Raw genomic sequence first — 18,103 nt, 5'->3', positions numbered from 1 at the left:
ATCCGGGGGGAGCTCAAGGTAAAGCCGCTGCTCCTCCACATCGAGAGGAGCCAGATGAGGTGGTTCGGGCATCTGGTCAGGATGCCACCCGATCGCCTCCCTCGGGAGGTGTTTAGGGCACGTCCGACCGGTAGGAGGCCGCGGGGAAGACCCAGGACACGTTGGGAAGACTATGTCTCCCGGCTGGCCTGGGAACGCCTTGGGATCCCCCGGGAAGAGCTGGACGAAGTGGCTGGGGAGAGGGAAGTCTGGGCTTCCCTGCTTAGGCTGCTGCCCCCGCGACCCGACCTCGGATAAGCGGAAGAAGATGGATGGATGGATGGATGGATGGTTACTATCTTATTTAATGACACATTTTTTCTTTGATTGCAATAAGTAACGTATGCTTAATGTATCATAAGATTTCTGTTTAAAATAAAGCCAATATTGAAATGGTTTGTGGTCCCCTTTATTTTGACAAGAATCGAAATACATTTTGGTACTGGTACCAAAATATCAGTTTTGGGACAACCCTAGTAGAAACACACTGGGGCATGCAAGGTTTAAAAAATATATAAAAATTCAAAGGCATTGCTACTAGGCATGTAACGGTATTGTAGATACCGTGGTATTGCGGTTTCAGATTCTTCACAATTATGCCATGACGTGTGACGGTATCAAACACAAACTTGTGCATAGTTTATTTTGGCGCTTTAGTGTCGGCTTGGTATGAAAATAAACTACATCTCCCAGAATCTTCTGCACAGCACGGGGCCGACAAGGTGGGGCACCTCGTGAAACGCCGTAAGCAGGAAGTGAAGTGTGTTCGTATTAGATAAGAGGAATAGTTTTTTTTAGACATTTCCTGAAAAATTCATCAAAATCCAATCCTTCCATAACTGTTTGAGTTATGTTGCTAACAAACACACAATCAAACCCTGGCAAAAACATAATATCTTTGGCGGATATAAGAAAGTCTGCGTTCTGCAAAGCAAAGTGTCTCGAGCAATTCTAAGCCCACAGAGCCAACCGGTAACTGGTCAACACTCACTGCCCACCGCACGGAGGGTAATCACACTGCAGGGAATATACTAGGGATGTCCCGATCCAGGTTTTTGCACTTCCGATCCGATACCGATATTGTTTTTGCATTTCCGATCCGATACCGATACTGACCGATACCGATACTGACCGATACTGGCCTATCCGAGCATGTATTAAAGTTTAAAGTTATTTAGCCTACTTAGTTGTCAGAATCATGTTGAAAAGGGTTTTAGTACTCTTGATAACAACTAGCCAGCTGAATTAGGGGAGTTTGAATAATACACAATGGTTGGTAACAAGAAACTGACCTGTTTATTCAAGGATAAACACAAAATAGACAAAATTATACATGACAAACAGAAATGGCATCATTGAACTAGGGCTGGGCGATATGGCCTTTTTTTAATATTGCGATATTTTAAGGCCATATTGCGATACACGATATATATCTCGATATTTTGCCTTAGCCTTGAATGAACACTTGATGCATATAATCACAGCAGTATGATGATTCTATGTGTTTTGATTGATTGATTGAGACTTTTATTAGTAGGTTGCACAGTGAAGTACATATTCCGTACAATTGACCACTAAATGGTAACACCCCAATAAGTTTTTCAACTTGTTTAAGTCGGGGTCAACTTAAATTGATTCATGATACAGATATATACTATCAGATATATACTATCATCATAATACAGTCATCACACAAGATAATCACATTGAATTATTTACATTATTTATAATCCAGGGTGTGGAGGGGGGCGCCGGATGTAAGTGTCAAAAAGACAGCCAAAAGAGTTTGATATGAGAATAAATCTAAAGTTAAAATATAGGGTAGAAATGCACCCATTTGCAGGAAATGTAGTCTTGATTTTCAAAATTTTCTTTCAAGGCTTGCATGTCTACATTAAAACATTCTTCTTCATACTGCATTAATATATGCTACTTTTAAACGTTCATGCAGAGAAGGAAATCAAAACTAAAAAAATCACTAATTTTTTCATATGGTGTTGATGTGGAAATTTTGCCTCGGCATTTTGATGGTGTGGACGTGTGGCACCGAATGGAGATAAGCGTCTCGACAGACGTCACAATATTTGAACAATGATGACGAAAACTGTTTTCTCTGTCGTGTCCGTGTGTCGAAAATTGTTATGCGCTTATTTTTTTATTTGATTTTGTGCGTGGCATAGATTTGCTATGCGCAGAGGACGCTTAAACAGTGCGCAATTGCACAGGTGAGCACCTTAGAGGGAGCGTTGCACGCACGGCTACACTAGCATCACAGCTTACGTTAGCCATGCTGCTACCTCTCTGCTCGGGGAGGACGTATACGTATGTGACGTATGACGTGACAGTATGTGACGTGTGTAAGAAGGTGCACTTGCTGTCTGTGAGAGGGAGACACAGGAAAGAGTGAGAAGAGCCTGTCGTGTAATGCCAGCAGCTAATAGCAACTGCGTGACAATCCACAGACCTGTGGATGTGTTGAAGGTGTGCTGGAAAATGTGGAACGGAAATTACGGAGCAGCAGAAAAGTGGAATGTATTATTTAAATCGGTGCGTTGGAAAACACGGACCGGAGTTTTTTTAAAAACTGGATCTGGATCGGCATTTTCCCATGCCTTGCCGATACGCAATTTTTGGCAAATATCGGCAGCCGATCCGATCCAAATATCGGATCGGGACATCCCTAGAATATACATAAGTGAAAAACTACTTCATAAATCTTCAATCCATCCATCAATTTTCTACTGCTTGTCTCTCTCAACGTCGCAGGGGGCTGGAGCCTATTCAGCTGCACGAGGGTGGAAGGCAGGATACACACTGGACAAGTCGCCACCTCATAAAGCGTCACCCAGAAAAGATAACTGGAGCCAGCCAAGCCAAACCAAAAATAAGTTTGTGAGGTATTTACATTAATAAAAGTACAATTGGTACACGGAACTGTATTTTTTTATTTTTTATTATCTGCTTGAAACAACCTCCATTAATGTTTTATATAAATGCTGTATGTATGTAATGTAGTAATATGGACATTCATTACTGTATAACATGTAATATATACATATTTTGCTCATTTTAAGCATACGACGACATTAATTTCATAGACGCATCACAACGTTCGCTTTTCCCTTCAACAACAACACAACTAATCATGGCATACTTCATAAGACAATAAAGACTACTTTGAGACAAATGATGATTCACAAACTTTTATTTTTGATATATTGTATAAAGAGGATGATTTACGAGTTTTATAAGCTGTGTGCTGAACAGACACAGCTTTAGTGAAAACTAAGCACAATGTAGAAGTGAAGTGAAGTGAATTATATTTATATAGCGCTTTTCTCTAGTGACTCAAAGCGCTTTTACATAGTGAAACCCAATATCTAAGATACAAGTTACCTGGGAGCAGGTGGGTAAAGTGTCTTGCCCAAAGACACAACAGCAGTGACTAGGATGGCGGAAGCGGGGATCGAACCTGGAACCCTCAAGTTGCTGGCACGGCCACTCTACCAGCCGAGCTATACCACCCATGTAGCATTATTGCTAAATGCTGAACAAGATATACAAACTATTAACAAAATAAATAAATAAACACTTACTGTACAATGTCTGCTCTCACTGGGATGCTGACTGATTTGATGTGTATATCTTCCCTTTTGAATGAAGAATTAATCATAATCCTCACGGAGATTAATTAAAAAGTGCCGCAAACGAATGCCTTTTTGTGTATTTCTCGCCATCTCCAGGTATATGTTGGCTGTCAACGTTGACCAACTTCTCGGTTTATGGCCACAATCTTCTACTATCCAGGTGAGAAGCATGATTAATAATCACCAATTTAGAGGCGATGCAGCAGCTCAGTACTGTATGTCAATATAGCAGCATAAGCTCGTAAACTCTCTGTGATCACGACTTCGCTAAAAATTGCTCGTCTGCGCTAGCGCTTAAGACAATATTTGGTTAATATTCATGTCACGAGATGTAAATGGAGTATTGTTAGCGGTTTTTGGATGTTTTTAGGGGACTTAATGGGTGGAACAGTGTACTCGCATTAGTTGCATTGTTAGCCGCCTTGTACGTGCCGTATTTTGTAAGTTAGAATGCATAAAAAAAGAAAAACATTCTTGTCTTACTTAAGGATTGTGAATGATAATTTAAAAAACATTTTTAAATGCAGCTACCCTTTAAAGCTACAGACACATACAAAATGGTGTTCCCAGAAGTACTTAAAGGGGAACATTATCACCAGACCTATGTAAGCGCAGTAAAAAAAAAACATATATTTTTTTAACCGATTTCCGAACTCTAAATGGGTGAATTTTGGCGAATTGAACGCCTTTCTATTATTCGCTCTCGGAGCGATGACGTCACAACGTGACGTCACATCGGGGAAGCAATCCGCCATTTTCTCACTTTCGTCGGTGTGTTGTCGGAGGGTGTAACAACACGAACAGGGACGGATTCAAGTTGCACCAGTGGCCCAAAGATGCGAAAGTGGCAAGAAATTGGACGAAATTTGTTCAAAATACGAGGCTGTGGGGAAAGCCGACGAAATGGTCAGTCGTTTGTTCCGCACACTTTACCGACGAAAGCTATGCTACGACAGAGATGGCAAGAATGTGTGGATATCCTGCGACACTCAAAGCAGATGCTGACATCAACTCCAAAACTGGACAGATCAGCTTTCAGGAAAAGAGAGCGGATGAGGGTATGTCCACAGAATATATTAATTGATGAAAACTGTATTCATTACTCGCGGTTTTACGTAAATTATTACACATGAACTGTGTTTACCAATAATTTAGCTTAAAAACATTTATTTTTTTCAATCATTCGAGTACATTCGGGTAGTCTTGTGTAATGCAGTATTTTGTGTCTATTTAGGTATGGTTAACCTGAGTGCTGAAATCGCGGAAAAATATATGTTCTTAGCGCGCTTGAAATGGGCTGTCTGCACTCTCAAAGTGCATGTTGTTGCCAAATGTATTTCATATGCTGTAAACCTAGTTCATAGTTGTTAGTTTCCTTTAATGCCAAACAAACACATACCAATCGTTGGTTAGAAGGCGATCGCCGAATTCGTCCTCGCTTTCTCCCGTGTCGCTGGCTGTCGTGTCGTTTGTCGGTTTCGCTTGCATACGATTCAAACCGATATGGCTCAATAGCTTCAGTTTCTTCTTCAATTTCGTTTTCGCTACCTGCCTCCACACTACAATCATCCGTTTCAATACATGCGTAATCTGTTGAATCGCTTAAGCCGCTGAAATCCGAGTCTGAATCCGAGCTAATGTCGCTATAGCTTGCTGTTCTTTCCACTATGTTTGTTTGTATTGGCATCACTGTGTGACGTGACAGGAAAATGGACGGGTGTTTATATAACGATGGTTAAAATCAGGCACTTTGAAGCTTTTTTTAGGGATATTGCGTGATGGGTAAAATTTTTAAAAAAACTTCGAAAAATAAAATAAGCCACTGGAAACTGATTTTTAATGGTTTTAACCCTTCTGAAATTGTGATAATGTTCCCCTTTAAAATTGTCTAAATTTTAACATAAAAATTTGATTTTGGCGAAGACACTGTAATGGGGCATCTGAGACATATTCAAATAGCTGAAAAGTACCACAATATAGGACTTTCAATTAGTATAACCACCCCACTACACACACTTTATTGACTCACCTTTCAGTGACAAATTAAATGAACAAGCATTTTCTTTCAGCGTATTAAAAAAAGTTTCATGATGCTGCATCTTACCCCACTATTTATCAAGTTGTCCTTCGCTTATGCCCTACCAGGCCATCAAGTCTGGAACAAATCTGTGAGAGGACTTTTGAGTAATGACACTAACAAGCAAGCAAACATGGACAAACACATAACTGACAGTAATAACTGACTGTGCTGCGAACGGGTTTTGGCTCATAAAGACAGCATTTCAATGTTAACGTCATTCAGTCAGTAGCCTTATCGGCTTCCTAAATCTTCTGAAGAAGAGGCTCCACACGAACTAATATAAATGCACTACCCAAAACGAGTGACTAAAAGATGAAGCTTTGGAACAAAAGGGGGAAAGCTATTGGAAGAAAGGTCACTCATAATTCTGCGGCATGCTGCGTTGCTAGTTTGTCCTAGCCCACTTCCTGCTTTTGTAACACTCATTTCTCCGCAGGGAAGCACTTCTCCATATAGACCACGGGGCAGATGTACTTATGCAAACTTTATATGCATATACAGCAGCCATACATCCATATATGCGGCCGCACAGCGAACATACAGCAAATAGACCATTAATAGGCTGGTATCTCTTGCAGGGTCCTAGGCTGTTATATTGCATCAATTTAGTACGGCACCAAATAAGGCAGTTGTAAACAATTAAAGGCCCCCAGTGGGGTAGCTCTGCACCACCAACACCACCGCCGCACACACTAACACCTTTAATGACATCTTTTCTGCGGCACATTAGCTATTGTGCGGTAATTAATGGGAGAGTCACGGTGCTCAAAAAGCCCGTCGCCCCTCTGCAGACTCGCCGCTGTACACCACAACAATGGCTTAATGAGTAAACACACCGAGTGTTTCATGAATAAATTATTGGTTCCTCGCAATTAATTTTCCCCTATTCAAAACACACAAACTGTTACCAGTCTTCATAAATCAAAAAAAGGGGGTGAGGGGGGTGTCAGGACAAAGAGGATGACAGCAACTTTGTGTGTTTGTGATTAGTGGAGATCATGTGTAATGTGTTTATTGTTAGTTGTACAAGTTAACCACTGTGTGTACTTTGTGTTGTGGTAGCAGCAGTAGTACTAACTCAGAAGCTCAAAGAAAGTGTGATAGAAAAGCTACTTTCTGGAATTGCTTTCTGCACTTACATGACAATGACCTATGTTATAATATATATTTATTTATTTAAACATTTTTATTTGTATTTAATTATTTGTATTCAAATATTTAAGCATACACATTATACAGTTTATTCAGTTTTTATTTTAATATCAGGGGAATTCATTTGAACAAGTTTTGGGGTATGTATTTAATTATTTCTATATACCGTAATTTCTGCACTATTAGCCGCACCTAAAAACCACAAATTTACTCAAAAGCTGACAGTGCGGCTTATAACCCGGTGTGCTTTATATATGGATTAATATTAAGATTCATTTTCATAAAGTTTAGGTCTCGCAACTACGGTAAACAGCCGCCATCTTTTTTCCCCGTAGAAGAGGAAGCGCTTCTTCTTCTACGGCAAGCAACCGCCAAGGTAAGCACCCGCCCCCATAGAAGAGGAAGCGCTTCTTCTTCTACTGTAAGCAACCACCCGCCCGCGTAGAAGAAGAAGAAGAAGCGCACGGATATTACGTTTCATTTCCTTTGTGTGTTTACATCTGTAAAGACCACAAAATGGCTCCTACTAAGCGACAGGTTTCCGGTTTCATGAAAAGACGCAATCTCTCCATCCGCACACGGACTACTATTTCACAGCAACTGCCTAAAGACTTTCAAGAAAAGCTGGCTACTTTCCGTGCATATTGTAAAAACAAGATAGCTGAAAAAAAGATCCGGCCAGAGAACATTATCAACATGGACGAGGTTCCACTGACTTTTGATATTCCTGTGAACCGCACTGTGGATACAACGGGAGCATGTACGGTGAATATTCGCACCACAGGGAATGAGAAGTCATCCTTCACTGTGGTTCTAGCTTGCCATGCTAATGGCCAGAAACTTCCACCCATGGTGATATTCAAAAGGAAGACCTTGCCAAAAGAGACCTTTCCAGCCGGCGTCATCATAAAAGCTAACTCGAAGGGATGGATGGATGAAGAAAAGATGAGCGAGTGGTTAAGGGAAGTTTACGCGAAGAGGCCGGGTGGCTTTTTTCACGCAGCTCCGTCCATGTTGATATACGACTCCATGCGCGCCCACATCACGCTGGTTTTTAATATATTATTAAAGTTTGACTGACCTATCTGACTGTTTTTTTGACATTCCCTTTAGCGCAGTTAGATGCCGCTTATAACACGGGGCGGCTTATAGGTGGACAAAGTTTTGAAATATGCCGTTCATTGAAGGCGCGGCTTATAACCCAGGGCGGCTTATGGTGCGGAAAATACGGTAATTATTCAACAATATACTGTATATTAAATCGTATTTTATGTCAGGGAAAAAACCTTAAACAAGAATGCAAGAATGTTTCTTTGGGTTTTTTTAACGACTCCAAGCTGCACAGAACAATACTCATAATGAATAATTTAGATCCCGGCCAGCATTTGTGACCCCACAAAATATTTTTCCCAAGCAGAAAAAGCGAATTGAGTGTCAAAAATAGATATTTGTATGGGCGTCTTAATTAGTCGCAGATTTTTGTCATTCCGGGGGGAGGTCTCGGAATGTAACCACCGTGAATAGCAGGGAAGTAAGCATGTGTGAAACTTACAGAGAGGAGCTTCCACGTGATTGGTCGAACTTGTCGCGGGATTCCAGACCAGCTGAGTTTCCGAAGCTCTTCTGTAAAAAAAAAAAAAAATGAACCTCTTATTTAAATGAATGATTAAAATGATGTGTTGATAAAGAGGTCATTTAAACAGATTTAGTGTTATCCTGATTCAAAAACATTCTTGGTGCACCTTCACATTACTGGGTCATTAAATAAGTCTTGAACAATCATAGCCGTCAATCAAATAACTAACCACTTATGTACTTTTATTGAAGATGAGCCTGGAATAAGATAAAACATGATATTCTTCCTGTCGGCGAGTTGAAGGGCCATCACATCAAATGAATCCAATGAAGGATTGCAAATGTAGCATTTCTAGTGATTTTAAGAAGAGTGCTCTTATAAGTCAATGAAGGTCCTGACAATGGCTTAATGCTAGCTTCTACACATTACATCAAGTCTATGGCACTATCTCTGTGACGTGCACCTTGTCAGCAATAAGTGATGGCTTGTAGTGTCGATGTAAGCAGGGCTCTCACTGGTACCGCTATCTCGCTACCTGGATCTATTGTTATTCGAACAATAGGTGAGTCAATTTTGCCTTTGCGTAAACAGCAGGTATTTCCCGTGCCTTTTCGTTATCTACACGGTCAAGAGGCAGTAAAGCACTTATCGGCTCACTGTCAATGCTGCGGTTGGAGGATTTTAATGCAACTGTAAAACACCCGTTTATGCCGTTTTTCCTGTCTGTTTACAACCGTTGCTACATTTAAAAGGTGCTACGGTATGTCATACTATTTTTCAACAATTTTAAGTAAATCTTAAGGCAGGGGTGTCCAAACGTTTTGTCCTGGGGGCCGCATTGGGCTGAAAAACTTGGTCGAGTGTCGAAAGACGACATATACATATATACATATACATATATATACACATATATATATATACACATATATATATATATATATATATATATATATATATATATATATATATATATATATATATACAGTATATATATATACAGTATATATATATACAGTATATATATATATATATATATATATATATATATATATATATATATATATATATATATATATACATACATATATATATATATATATATATACATACATATATATACACATACATATACATATATATATATAATTATATTAATTTAATGGATATAAAATTAATAATTAATATAATTGGATATTAAGAGCAGGTGAAAGTTGGACTCCTACCTTGTTTACTTCCCTAACAACCTCCTTAAAGTTTTGTAATCAATCAAAAATATCAAGCAGCTAAAATGTGTCAAACACGGATAAGTGTGGAGATAGTGTTTTTGCATTTTTCTCATTCTGCTTTGTAATGGATGTAATTGTGCAGTTTTTTGATGGTGTATGGACGTTTCCACAAATTGTGTTACATTGTGTTATGTGTGACCATGTCTTTTTTTTTTTGGTACCATGACTAGGGATGGTTGTTTGCATTGGGTCGGATATCTAAACGCTACCCTAGATTTTATTCAGAGCATGATACTTGGTCATAGGTCTAAAGTAGTCATATAGTCCACAAGCTGGCAACAGAGCAGCGTCATATAAATTGGCTTTTTGAAATTAATTAAAATCTCCCTGCGGCCAAATTGCTCAAAAGACTCTTGGGCCAAACTGAGACGCCCATTGTTGGGTCCCAAGCACCCCTAGACGTCCGCCAAAAAATATCTGTTTCTCAGCTGTGGTCCGTATGGACCGCAACGGTATTAAGTTGTAATACGCTTTTCCACCACTTGTGGCATTAAGGACAATATCAAATAAACAGAACAAACAGAAGTCTGGAGCTGAAGTTATAAAGCGCAAAAATTATGACTAGAGTGATCAAAGTGAATTTCCTTTTGCGCTTTAATTTATTGACAGTTTATTTAAGAAACATGTACATTAATAATATTTATTAATAATTTAGTGAGAATGTATTTATTTTAGCAATGCATAATTGTATGTACACTTATTGTTCATCAGGTTTTTTTGAGTCCCTTATTTTGCAGTATATTTGATAACGATTTGTTTTTGTAATCAGCCTGACCTAAGTCTTGAAAATAATGTTTGGGATTAACACATGCTTCAATATAATTTTACAAGGTGTATCCTGTTAAACGTAAATAGGTTAGATTAGGATTATTAATTAAGTTAAATGAAAAGGTTAATAACCCTGCTTTAAACCACACTTTAAAAAGATGTGCACTCCAAAATGTGCTCATTGTAGCCATTAATCCAGACTTCATTTTGATTTGATTGAATGCCTCCCCTCCCATTGTTGGTGGGAGGCCAGTTGGGTATCCCAGGACCCCCCACATTGGGAGGATTTTACGAGATGGGCGTGCAGGGTTTGTCGAGACGCGGAGCCAACCACACCTTCGGGAGTGTAGTTCCCTCAGACAGGAAGCCTCTTTTATTGTAACCTTGTTACAACTTATACCTTCTTTAGATTGTAAAGTGTGATCGTCTTTTCGTCGCTACACCAGATCCCAACCTGGTTCCTCGCTAAACCATCCAATCTCTACCGAGTTTGTTTATCTGAGTGTTTTAGCTTTTTTTTCCTGGTCAAAGTCGCAAATGAGATCTGTTTTGAGCTCTGCTCCTATAAAAAAACAACTACATCCAAAAATTAGTCACCTATACAAAAAAATCTAACAATTCAGATTAGACTATGGAACGCTTTACCAAAGACAGCCCTATTGAATTTCAATGTAATTAAATCTAAATAACACAGAAATAACATCATTAAAAAGTCAATTTTGAATAATCAACAGCCTTAACGATGCTAAAGTCTTGGGAGAGGTTTTCGCTCGACTGGACGTCGTTCACTTGTTCACTCACAACAGATAGTTGGCACTTTATTTTACGTTTTTTTTAAAGCTGTCTTCGTGAAGTGTTGGATGTAAAAAAAGGTGCAGGGATCATTAATCTAGGGGTGGGTCAGAGGCGGTATCACAGAATATTTTTCATGAATGACGTCATAAAAATGCTGCTTCTCTCGAATATAGAGCATATATTTTCACACGTTTGGTGGTCACAAGCAGGCCCTCGTGACACATATTACTGTCATAACATCATTAAATGGCTTAGTTTGCATAACCCAGGAACATAAAGGAAAAGCAAAGCAAAACGGCAATACATTAAGTTACTCCTCTCGAGCAAACGTGTACAAATGTACCTAATAAATAAGACAAATTCTTCCAAGACTTGTATTCAAGGCACTGGCTGGAAATTGATAAGGCCTTCACCCAGAGTGAATGGTATTGATTCGTGCTGCCAAATGACTGCGCCTGGCCTGTTCTTCAAGGCAAATGCAATGAAGTCAGAGACAGATAGCGGCATCGGAAATAGAAATCAGCTAAACAGCAACGGGCTAGGTCCATTGGCTAAATTGAGTGAAACGCATTAGAGCTTGTTCGCCTGATAAAAGCGGACATTTATTCACAATAGTTCCTGCCCGGTTCCCACTTAAAATTTCTCACTTACTTTGCCCCGTGCAGCTTTAATTATGCAGAAATCCAATAGTGATCTAGTGCAGGGAAGAGCTCTGGAAGAACGTTATAGTCAGGGATGATTACAACTACCTGTGTAAGTGGTAAAAAAAAACCCAAAAAAAATGATATCCAGACATGAACATAGATAAAAAGTTATGGATTTTTCTTTTTGTATCCTTTTTTTGCCTTAGGTAGAGGAAGGTAACATGTATAGAAGAGCAGCGAATCACTAACAACTTACAGTGTGTGATCAGTCGTAAAGATGAAGGCAAAAGGAATGTTTGCTGCTGAATGAGCACACCGGTATTACATTTGTCTGCCTTTAGAAATCACCACCGAACTCTCACTTCTGCAGATTCACTGACAGGTCGGTAAAAATGTATATCATTTTCCATAGCTCTTTCACAAGTGTGCCTGAATGCACCATTAGTCCGCCTCAAATGACATGTGCCTTTATGCGGAAGCCACGGGGAAGTTATGTACCGTTTTCGCCGAAGCCCAAGTCATTAAGGGTGAAATCGTTACTCCGCGTGCAGCTCTGCATTCATTATTCTTTTAAAAGCTAGTCAAGGGTGTCCCCTTCTCTCGGCGTGCACCCTTTGAACCTTCATTTGCACTGTCAGACAACGAAATGAGTCCATGAATCTTGTGGACTCTGCCTTAATTAAACTATGTTATATTTCTCACACCTGGCATTAATCTCGTCGTAGGGGGTGGCGAGGGGGTCGAGAAGGACGTGAGATGCCAGTAGGCTACATCCTAACGCCACAATGATGTTAAAGTACAACGTATGGTATCTCAGACTTCAGCAATCATTTTTATGACAGGGTAGCTTCTCAAGTAATATGTGGAAAAACCTGGATGTACTTTAGAGTAGTCTGTGCACAGCTTGTATTGCAGTAAAGATTTACCATCCACTGAAAATAGCTATGAATAGCTATGTTTACTTGTGTAACTGAGGCCAGCCAGTGTGGCTAGGCCTTGTGTATGTTTGTAAACCTCACTCCCTGACGACCTCAAGAGCATTGCTGGCTATCGGGTTGATAGCCCGGGATTTTAACTCGGTAGCTAGCACGCTCATTTCTCATACGGGAGACCCAGGTTTGAGTCCCGAGCGGAACAGAACGTAGGAACCGAACCACAAGGGTTACACGTATGCAACATTTCTACACTCCGATCCAAACCTTGTTTGATCAGGATTCCAAATCCACTGTTTACATTGACACAAAGTAATCCTAAGTGATCTGATCATGATGTGCGTATACATGCGCCAAGAGCTTAATCAGTTTAAAACATGTGGATTGTCTACTTTTGCCTATGTTGTAATCAAACGTCCACAGCTCATTTGCTCTTTGCATCCTACATGTTTATTTTTCCTTCTCTTTAGCGTCATGTCTGTTTCTGTAATTTCCTTAAATTATTATTTTCATGATTTTATTTTTACAAATCTGTGTTTCTAACCTTTCTACTGTCAATGTGTTCACAAATCCAAAGTTCTCTTAATGTTTCTAACAAGAAAGTTGGGTTTCAGTAACAGACAAATTTTACTTCCGGCTGTCCAAAAGGCAGAAACGCGTCACTCTGATGTAGCAAACATGAGCATTGAAGGTGTTTTTACTTCAACCGCGAAATCCGAATCCGAATGCATGTGTACATTGATGATGTTCGGAATACCAAGGGTTCCTAAATTTTAACTCTGACTCAGTAATTTTTCTCTTTATTTACATTTATACAGCTTAACAGGCTAAAAAAGATATGAAACTAGGGATGTCCGATAATGGCTTTTTGCCGATATCCGATATTCCGATATTGTCCAACTCTTTAATTACCGATACCGATATCAACCGATATATACAGTTGTGGAATTAACACATTATTATGCCTAATTTGGACAACCAGGTATGGTGAAGATAAAATACTTTAAAAAAAAAATTATAAAATAAAATAAGATAAACAAATTAAAAACATTTTCTTGAATAAAAAAGAAAGTAAAAAAATATAAAAACAGTTACATTGAAACTAGTAATTAATGAAAATTAACTGTTAAAGGTTAGTACTATTAGTGGACCAGCAGCACGCACAATCATGTGTGCTTACGGACTGTATCCCTTGCAGACTGTATTGATATATATTGACATATAATGTAGGAACCAGAATATTAATAACAGAACGAAACAACCCTTTTGTGTGAATGAGTGTAAATGGGGGAGGAAGATTTTTTGGGTTGGTGCACCAATTGTAAGTGTATCTTGTGTTTTTTATGTTGATTTAATTAATAAAAAATAAAAAATAAATCAAAAAAACCTATCGATAAAAAAAAAAAAACGGTACCGATAATTTACGATATTACATTTTAACGCATTTATCGGCCGATAATATCGGCAGGTCGATATTATCGGACATCTCTATATGAAACCATGCGTTAATCACAAAGAGTATTATCTATTTAACACATAAACCTTAGGTCAGGCTAATTACAAAAACAAATACCGTATTTTTCGGACTATAAGTCACAGTTTTTTTCATAGTTTGGCCGGGCTCCAGTGCGACTTATATATGTTTTTTTCCGTCTTTATTATGCATTTTCGGCAGGTGCGACTTATACTCCGGTGCGACTTATACTCCGAAAAATACGGTACTAATCAAATATACTGCATAACAAGAGAGTAATTAAACAAAACAAAAAATCTAATTATAAATAAATATATTTCTTAACTAAACTGTCAATAAAATAAAGTTCAAATAAAAATGCAACTTCACCACTTTAGTCATAATTTTTGCACCTAAGAAACTTCTCTATGACTTTATCTCCAGAGGTCTTCTGTTTATTTGAGATTGTCATTACTGCCAAAAGTGGTGGAAAGGTTTATTACAACAGAGTATCGGCTCACATATTTTTTGTTAGACCAAAATTTTACTTCCAAATGGACTGTATTGAATTAGAATCTTCCCATTGACGTGTTTATATATTGCATTTTTATTCTATTTGGACCTTTATTACGATTATTTGTGCCCATGTAGTTATGGCGATTGTCTAAACACAGCTATTATTGTGCGAATAGCTGGCAACACAAGTAAGCAGCAAGACATTTGTGTCAAGCATGGTGGTGTTAGCGCCATGAGTGATGCCGCCACAGGGGGAGCTGTGGTTAATTGAGGGAGACATTCCAACACGTATTATGAAATTGTGAAGCGGCATTAAAAGATCAGCGAAAAATTTGCATTAGCTATGCAAACCATCTGCACAGTGGTGATATTATATGCAAACCCACACGCGTTCAGAGTATTTCTTTAACCACATTTCCTACTCATCTGGTCTCAAGCTCTATGTAAATCATTTGAGAAGAGCAAAAATTCCATTTCCCAGTAGGCAGAGATGGCGAGTGCAGCGTGAGCACAGTTGACATACAGGCTAAATTGCAGATGTCGTTTTATTAGCGCCAGGCTAGCTCATCTCTCCGACTCTCTGAGGGCATCTCTTGTGCATTAGGAATGAGACAGCCATGCCCTCACTACTGCTGGAATAAATTAAAGACATTTCATGCCATTTTGGAAAATGAATCTGTTGTTGTGGGGGGAAAAAAGTTTGTGCAACTGTCCCAGAGGGGCCGAGGGGACTAGCTGTCCTTGTCCACCTTCATGAGCAAACAATGCAATACAGCGAGCAAACTTGTCATTCCAACCCCCGCACCCTTCCAATCTGCACATCCTAATTTGTGGCGGGGACACACACAAAAAAACTTTGCTAATTGCGATTTTGAAAGCGTCTCTTGAAGCGGTCTCTATAGAAATAAATGCAGTAAGGCAAAAACATTCTTTACAGGCAATTTACCCTGCAGACAATCATTTCAAAGTATACATTAGCAAGTGGAGGAGGAAGTCAAAGCTAGAATCTCCCTGGTGGGACCAATAAAACATCACATTATTGTATACATGTATTGGAATTAGCACAATCAGTACATCACACTGGCAGCCAAAGACCCTTGAGAATTGGTTAACATATTCCTCAACAACATAAAAAAAAAAAACACCTGTAACATTAGTAATGTACGATTCAAGGGCTAACATGTGTTATCCCCTGGTTGCAACCAGTCTCCATTATGCATGAACGTACTTACTGAGGACCACAGGGGGTGATTAGGACAACGTGTACCTTCTGTTGAACACCCACAACGGCAATTGTACTGTGACGTGCGGCATCATTCAAAGGTTTGTGTTTCATTAAAAGCACTCACAACCTGTCTAAAAGCCACAAAGATTACAGCTTCGGAGGAGAAGTGCATGGGAAATGCACAATATGCACGGCCATTTTGTTGACAGCATCTCCAGTGATGCAAACGAGGTTGGGAGCCGGGATGAACGCCAAATCGACTGTACTTGCATGAGAGAGAGAGAGAGAGAAATAAGAATGTGTTCGAGTCACTTCTCTTGCCCAGTCAATTTGAACCATTAACATGGAGGTCCAAGGGATTTCCTACAAGGCAATGACCTGAATTTAGAGTTGGCTTTGGAACCGATTCAGCGAATACTACTACTCATACGTGCCTGACTAATAATTTTACGACAGTAAGCAATCGCTTCCTGTTAGTCTACAACCTGCCTGAGGGCACAATTTCCGTCATGGGTGCAACAAAACGCGCCCAGCTAGAAGGAGAAGAAGGCCGGACGTCAGCGAGAAGGTAAGAAGTGCTGTCAGTCAACGCCGGCTGAGCATGCAGTTGACGGCAGCAGGAGGGAAAGGAGGTTGGCAGGCCGGAGCCATGTACTATTCAGGCGTCATTCAGACGAAGCGAGATCACTGGGGCAAAGCAAGGTTTTGGCACACTTGTGCGAATAGTGCACACACCTGCTAGAAAAAAAAGTGGGATTCCTGGAAGAGAAAGCCAGGAAAACTCTAAAACTAACCATGGCGGTATAATTGTAAGAGGAAGAAACTTTACTTTCCAATACATAAACAAGGGTTCGGCAACCTTTATTGTTAAAAAGAGCCAGTTTGCCACTCTTCTGATGTAGAAAAATACAACAGAATACAAAAAAACAGAGGTGCAGTGGACATGTGTTTTCAAAAGTCGTATTGGTACAAAGGGCTTGGCCGATATTGGATAAGTCAATTAACCGACGATAAATAAAAATTAAGTTGGTAAGTTTTCCGGCGTCGATAAATCACCATGTTCAAGAGCATTCATGCTTTTCATCGGTTTCAGCAGCGGCGCGCGTTTGTGCTAAAGCGGAATGAAAAGAAGGGGGGGAATCATTCTGACTCTTTGAGAAGCTCTTACGTTTATATCGAAGTTTGTGTTTTTAAAGGCCTACTGAAACCCACTACTAGGTAGTGTCTTAATGAAATTAAACAATGGATGTCCGCTAACTTCTTGCAACTCAACGCCAAGAAAACAGAAATGCTGATTATCGGTCCTGCTAAACACCGACATTTATTTAATAATACCACCTTAACATTTGACAACCAAACAATTACACAAGGAGAATCAGTAAAGAATCTGGGTATTATCTTCGACCCAACTCTCTCGTTTGAATCACACATTAAGAGTGTTACTAAAACGGCCTTCTTTCATCTCCGTAATATCGCTAAAATTCGTTCTATTTTATCCACTAGCGACGCTGAGATCATTATTCATGCGTTCGTTACGTCTCGTCTCGACTACTGTAACGTATTATTTTCGGGTCTCCCTATGTCTAGCATTAAAAAATTACAGTTGGTACAAAATGCGGCTGCTAGACTTTTGACAAGAACAAGAAAGTTTGATCATATTACGCCTATACTGGCTCACCTGCACTGGCTTCCTGTGCACTTAAGATGTGACTTTAAGGTTTTACTACTTACATATAAAATACTACACGGTCTAGCTCCGTCCTATCTCGTCGATTGCATTGTACCATATGTCCCGGCAAGAAATCTGCGTTCAAAGAAATCTGCGTTCAAAGAACTCCGGCTTATTAGTGATTCCCAGAGCCCAAAAAAAGTCTGCGGGCTATAGAGCGTTTTCTATTCGGGCTCCAGTACTATGGAATGCCCTCCCGGTAACAATCAGAGATGCTACCTCAGTAGAAACATTTAAGTCCCATCTTAAAACTCATTTGTA

The 18,103-nt window shown here is 39.5% G+C and overlaps 1 protein-coding gene across 5 annotated transcripts in view; it reads right to left on the bottom strand.

Annotated features, from left to right (window-relative positions):
- Positions 1 to 18,103, bottom strand: part of tbc1d22a (TBC1 domain family, member 22a) — a 397,563-nt gene that overhangs the window by 328,548 nt on the left and 50,912 nt on the right. For all 5 annotated transcript variants that reach the window (XM_061959781.1, XM_061959784.1, XM_061959783.1 and 2 more), the window contains one exon: positions 8,471 to 8,541. In XM_061959781.1, the coding sequence (XP_061815765.1) occupies positions 8,471 to 8,541 (71 nt within the window). The remainder of the gene's footprint in view (positions 1 to 8,470; positions 8,542 to 18,103) is intronic.

This window comes from Nerophis lumbriciformis, linkage group LG05, assembly GCF_033978685.3.
Source record: "Nerophis lumbriciformis linkage group LG05, RoL_Nlum_v2.1, whole genome shotgun sequence".
In the NCBI taxonomy this organism is placed as follows: Eukaryota; Metazoa; Chordata; class Actinopteri; order Syngnathiformes; family Syngnathidae; genus Nerophis; species Nerophis lumbriciformis.
The sequence above is the reverse complement of the archived record's forward strand: the minus strand, read 5'-3'. Positions and strand labels throughout refer to the sequence as shown.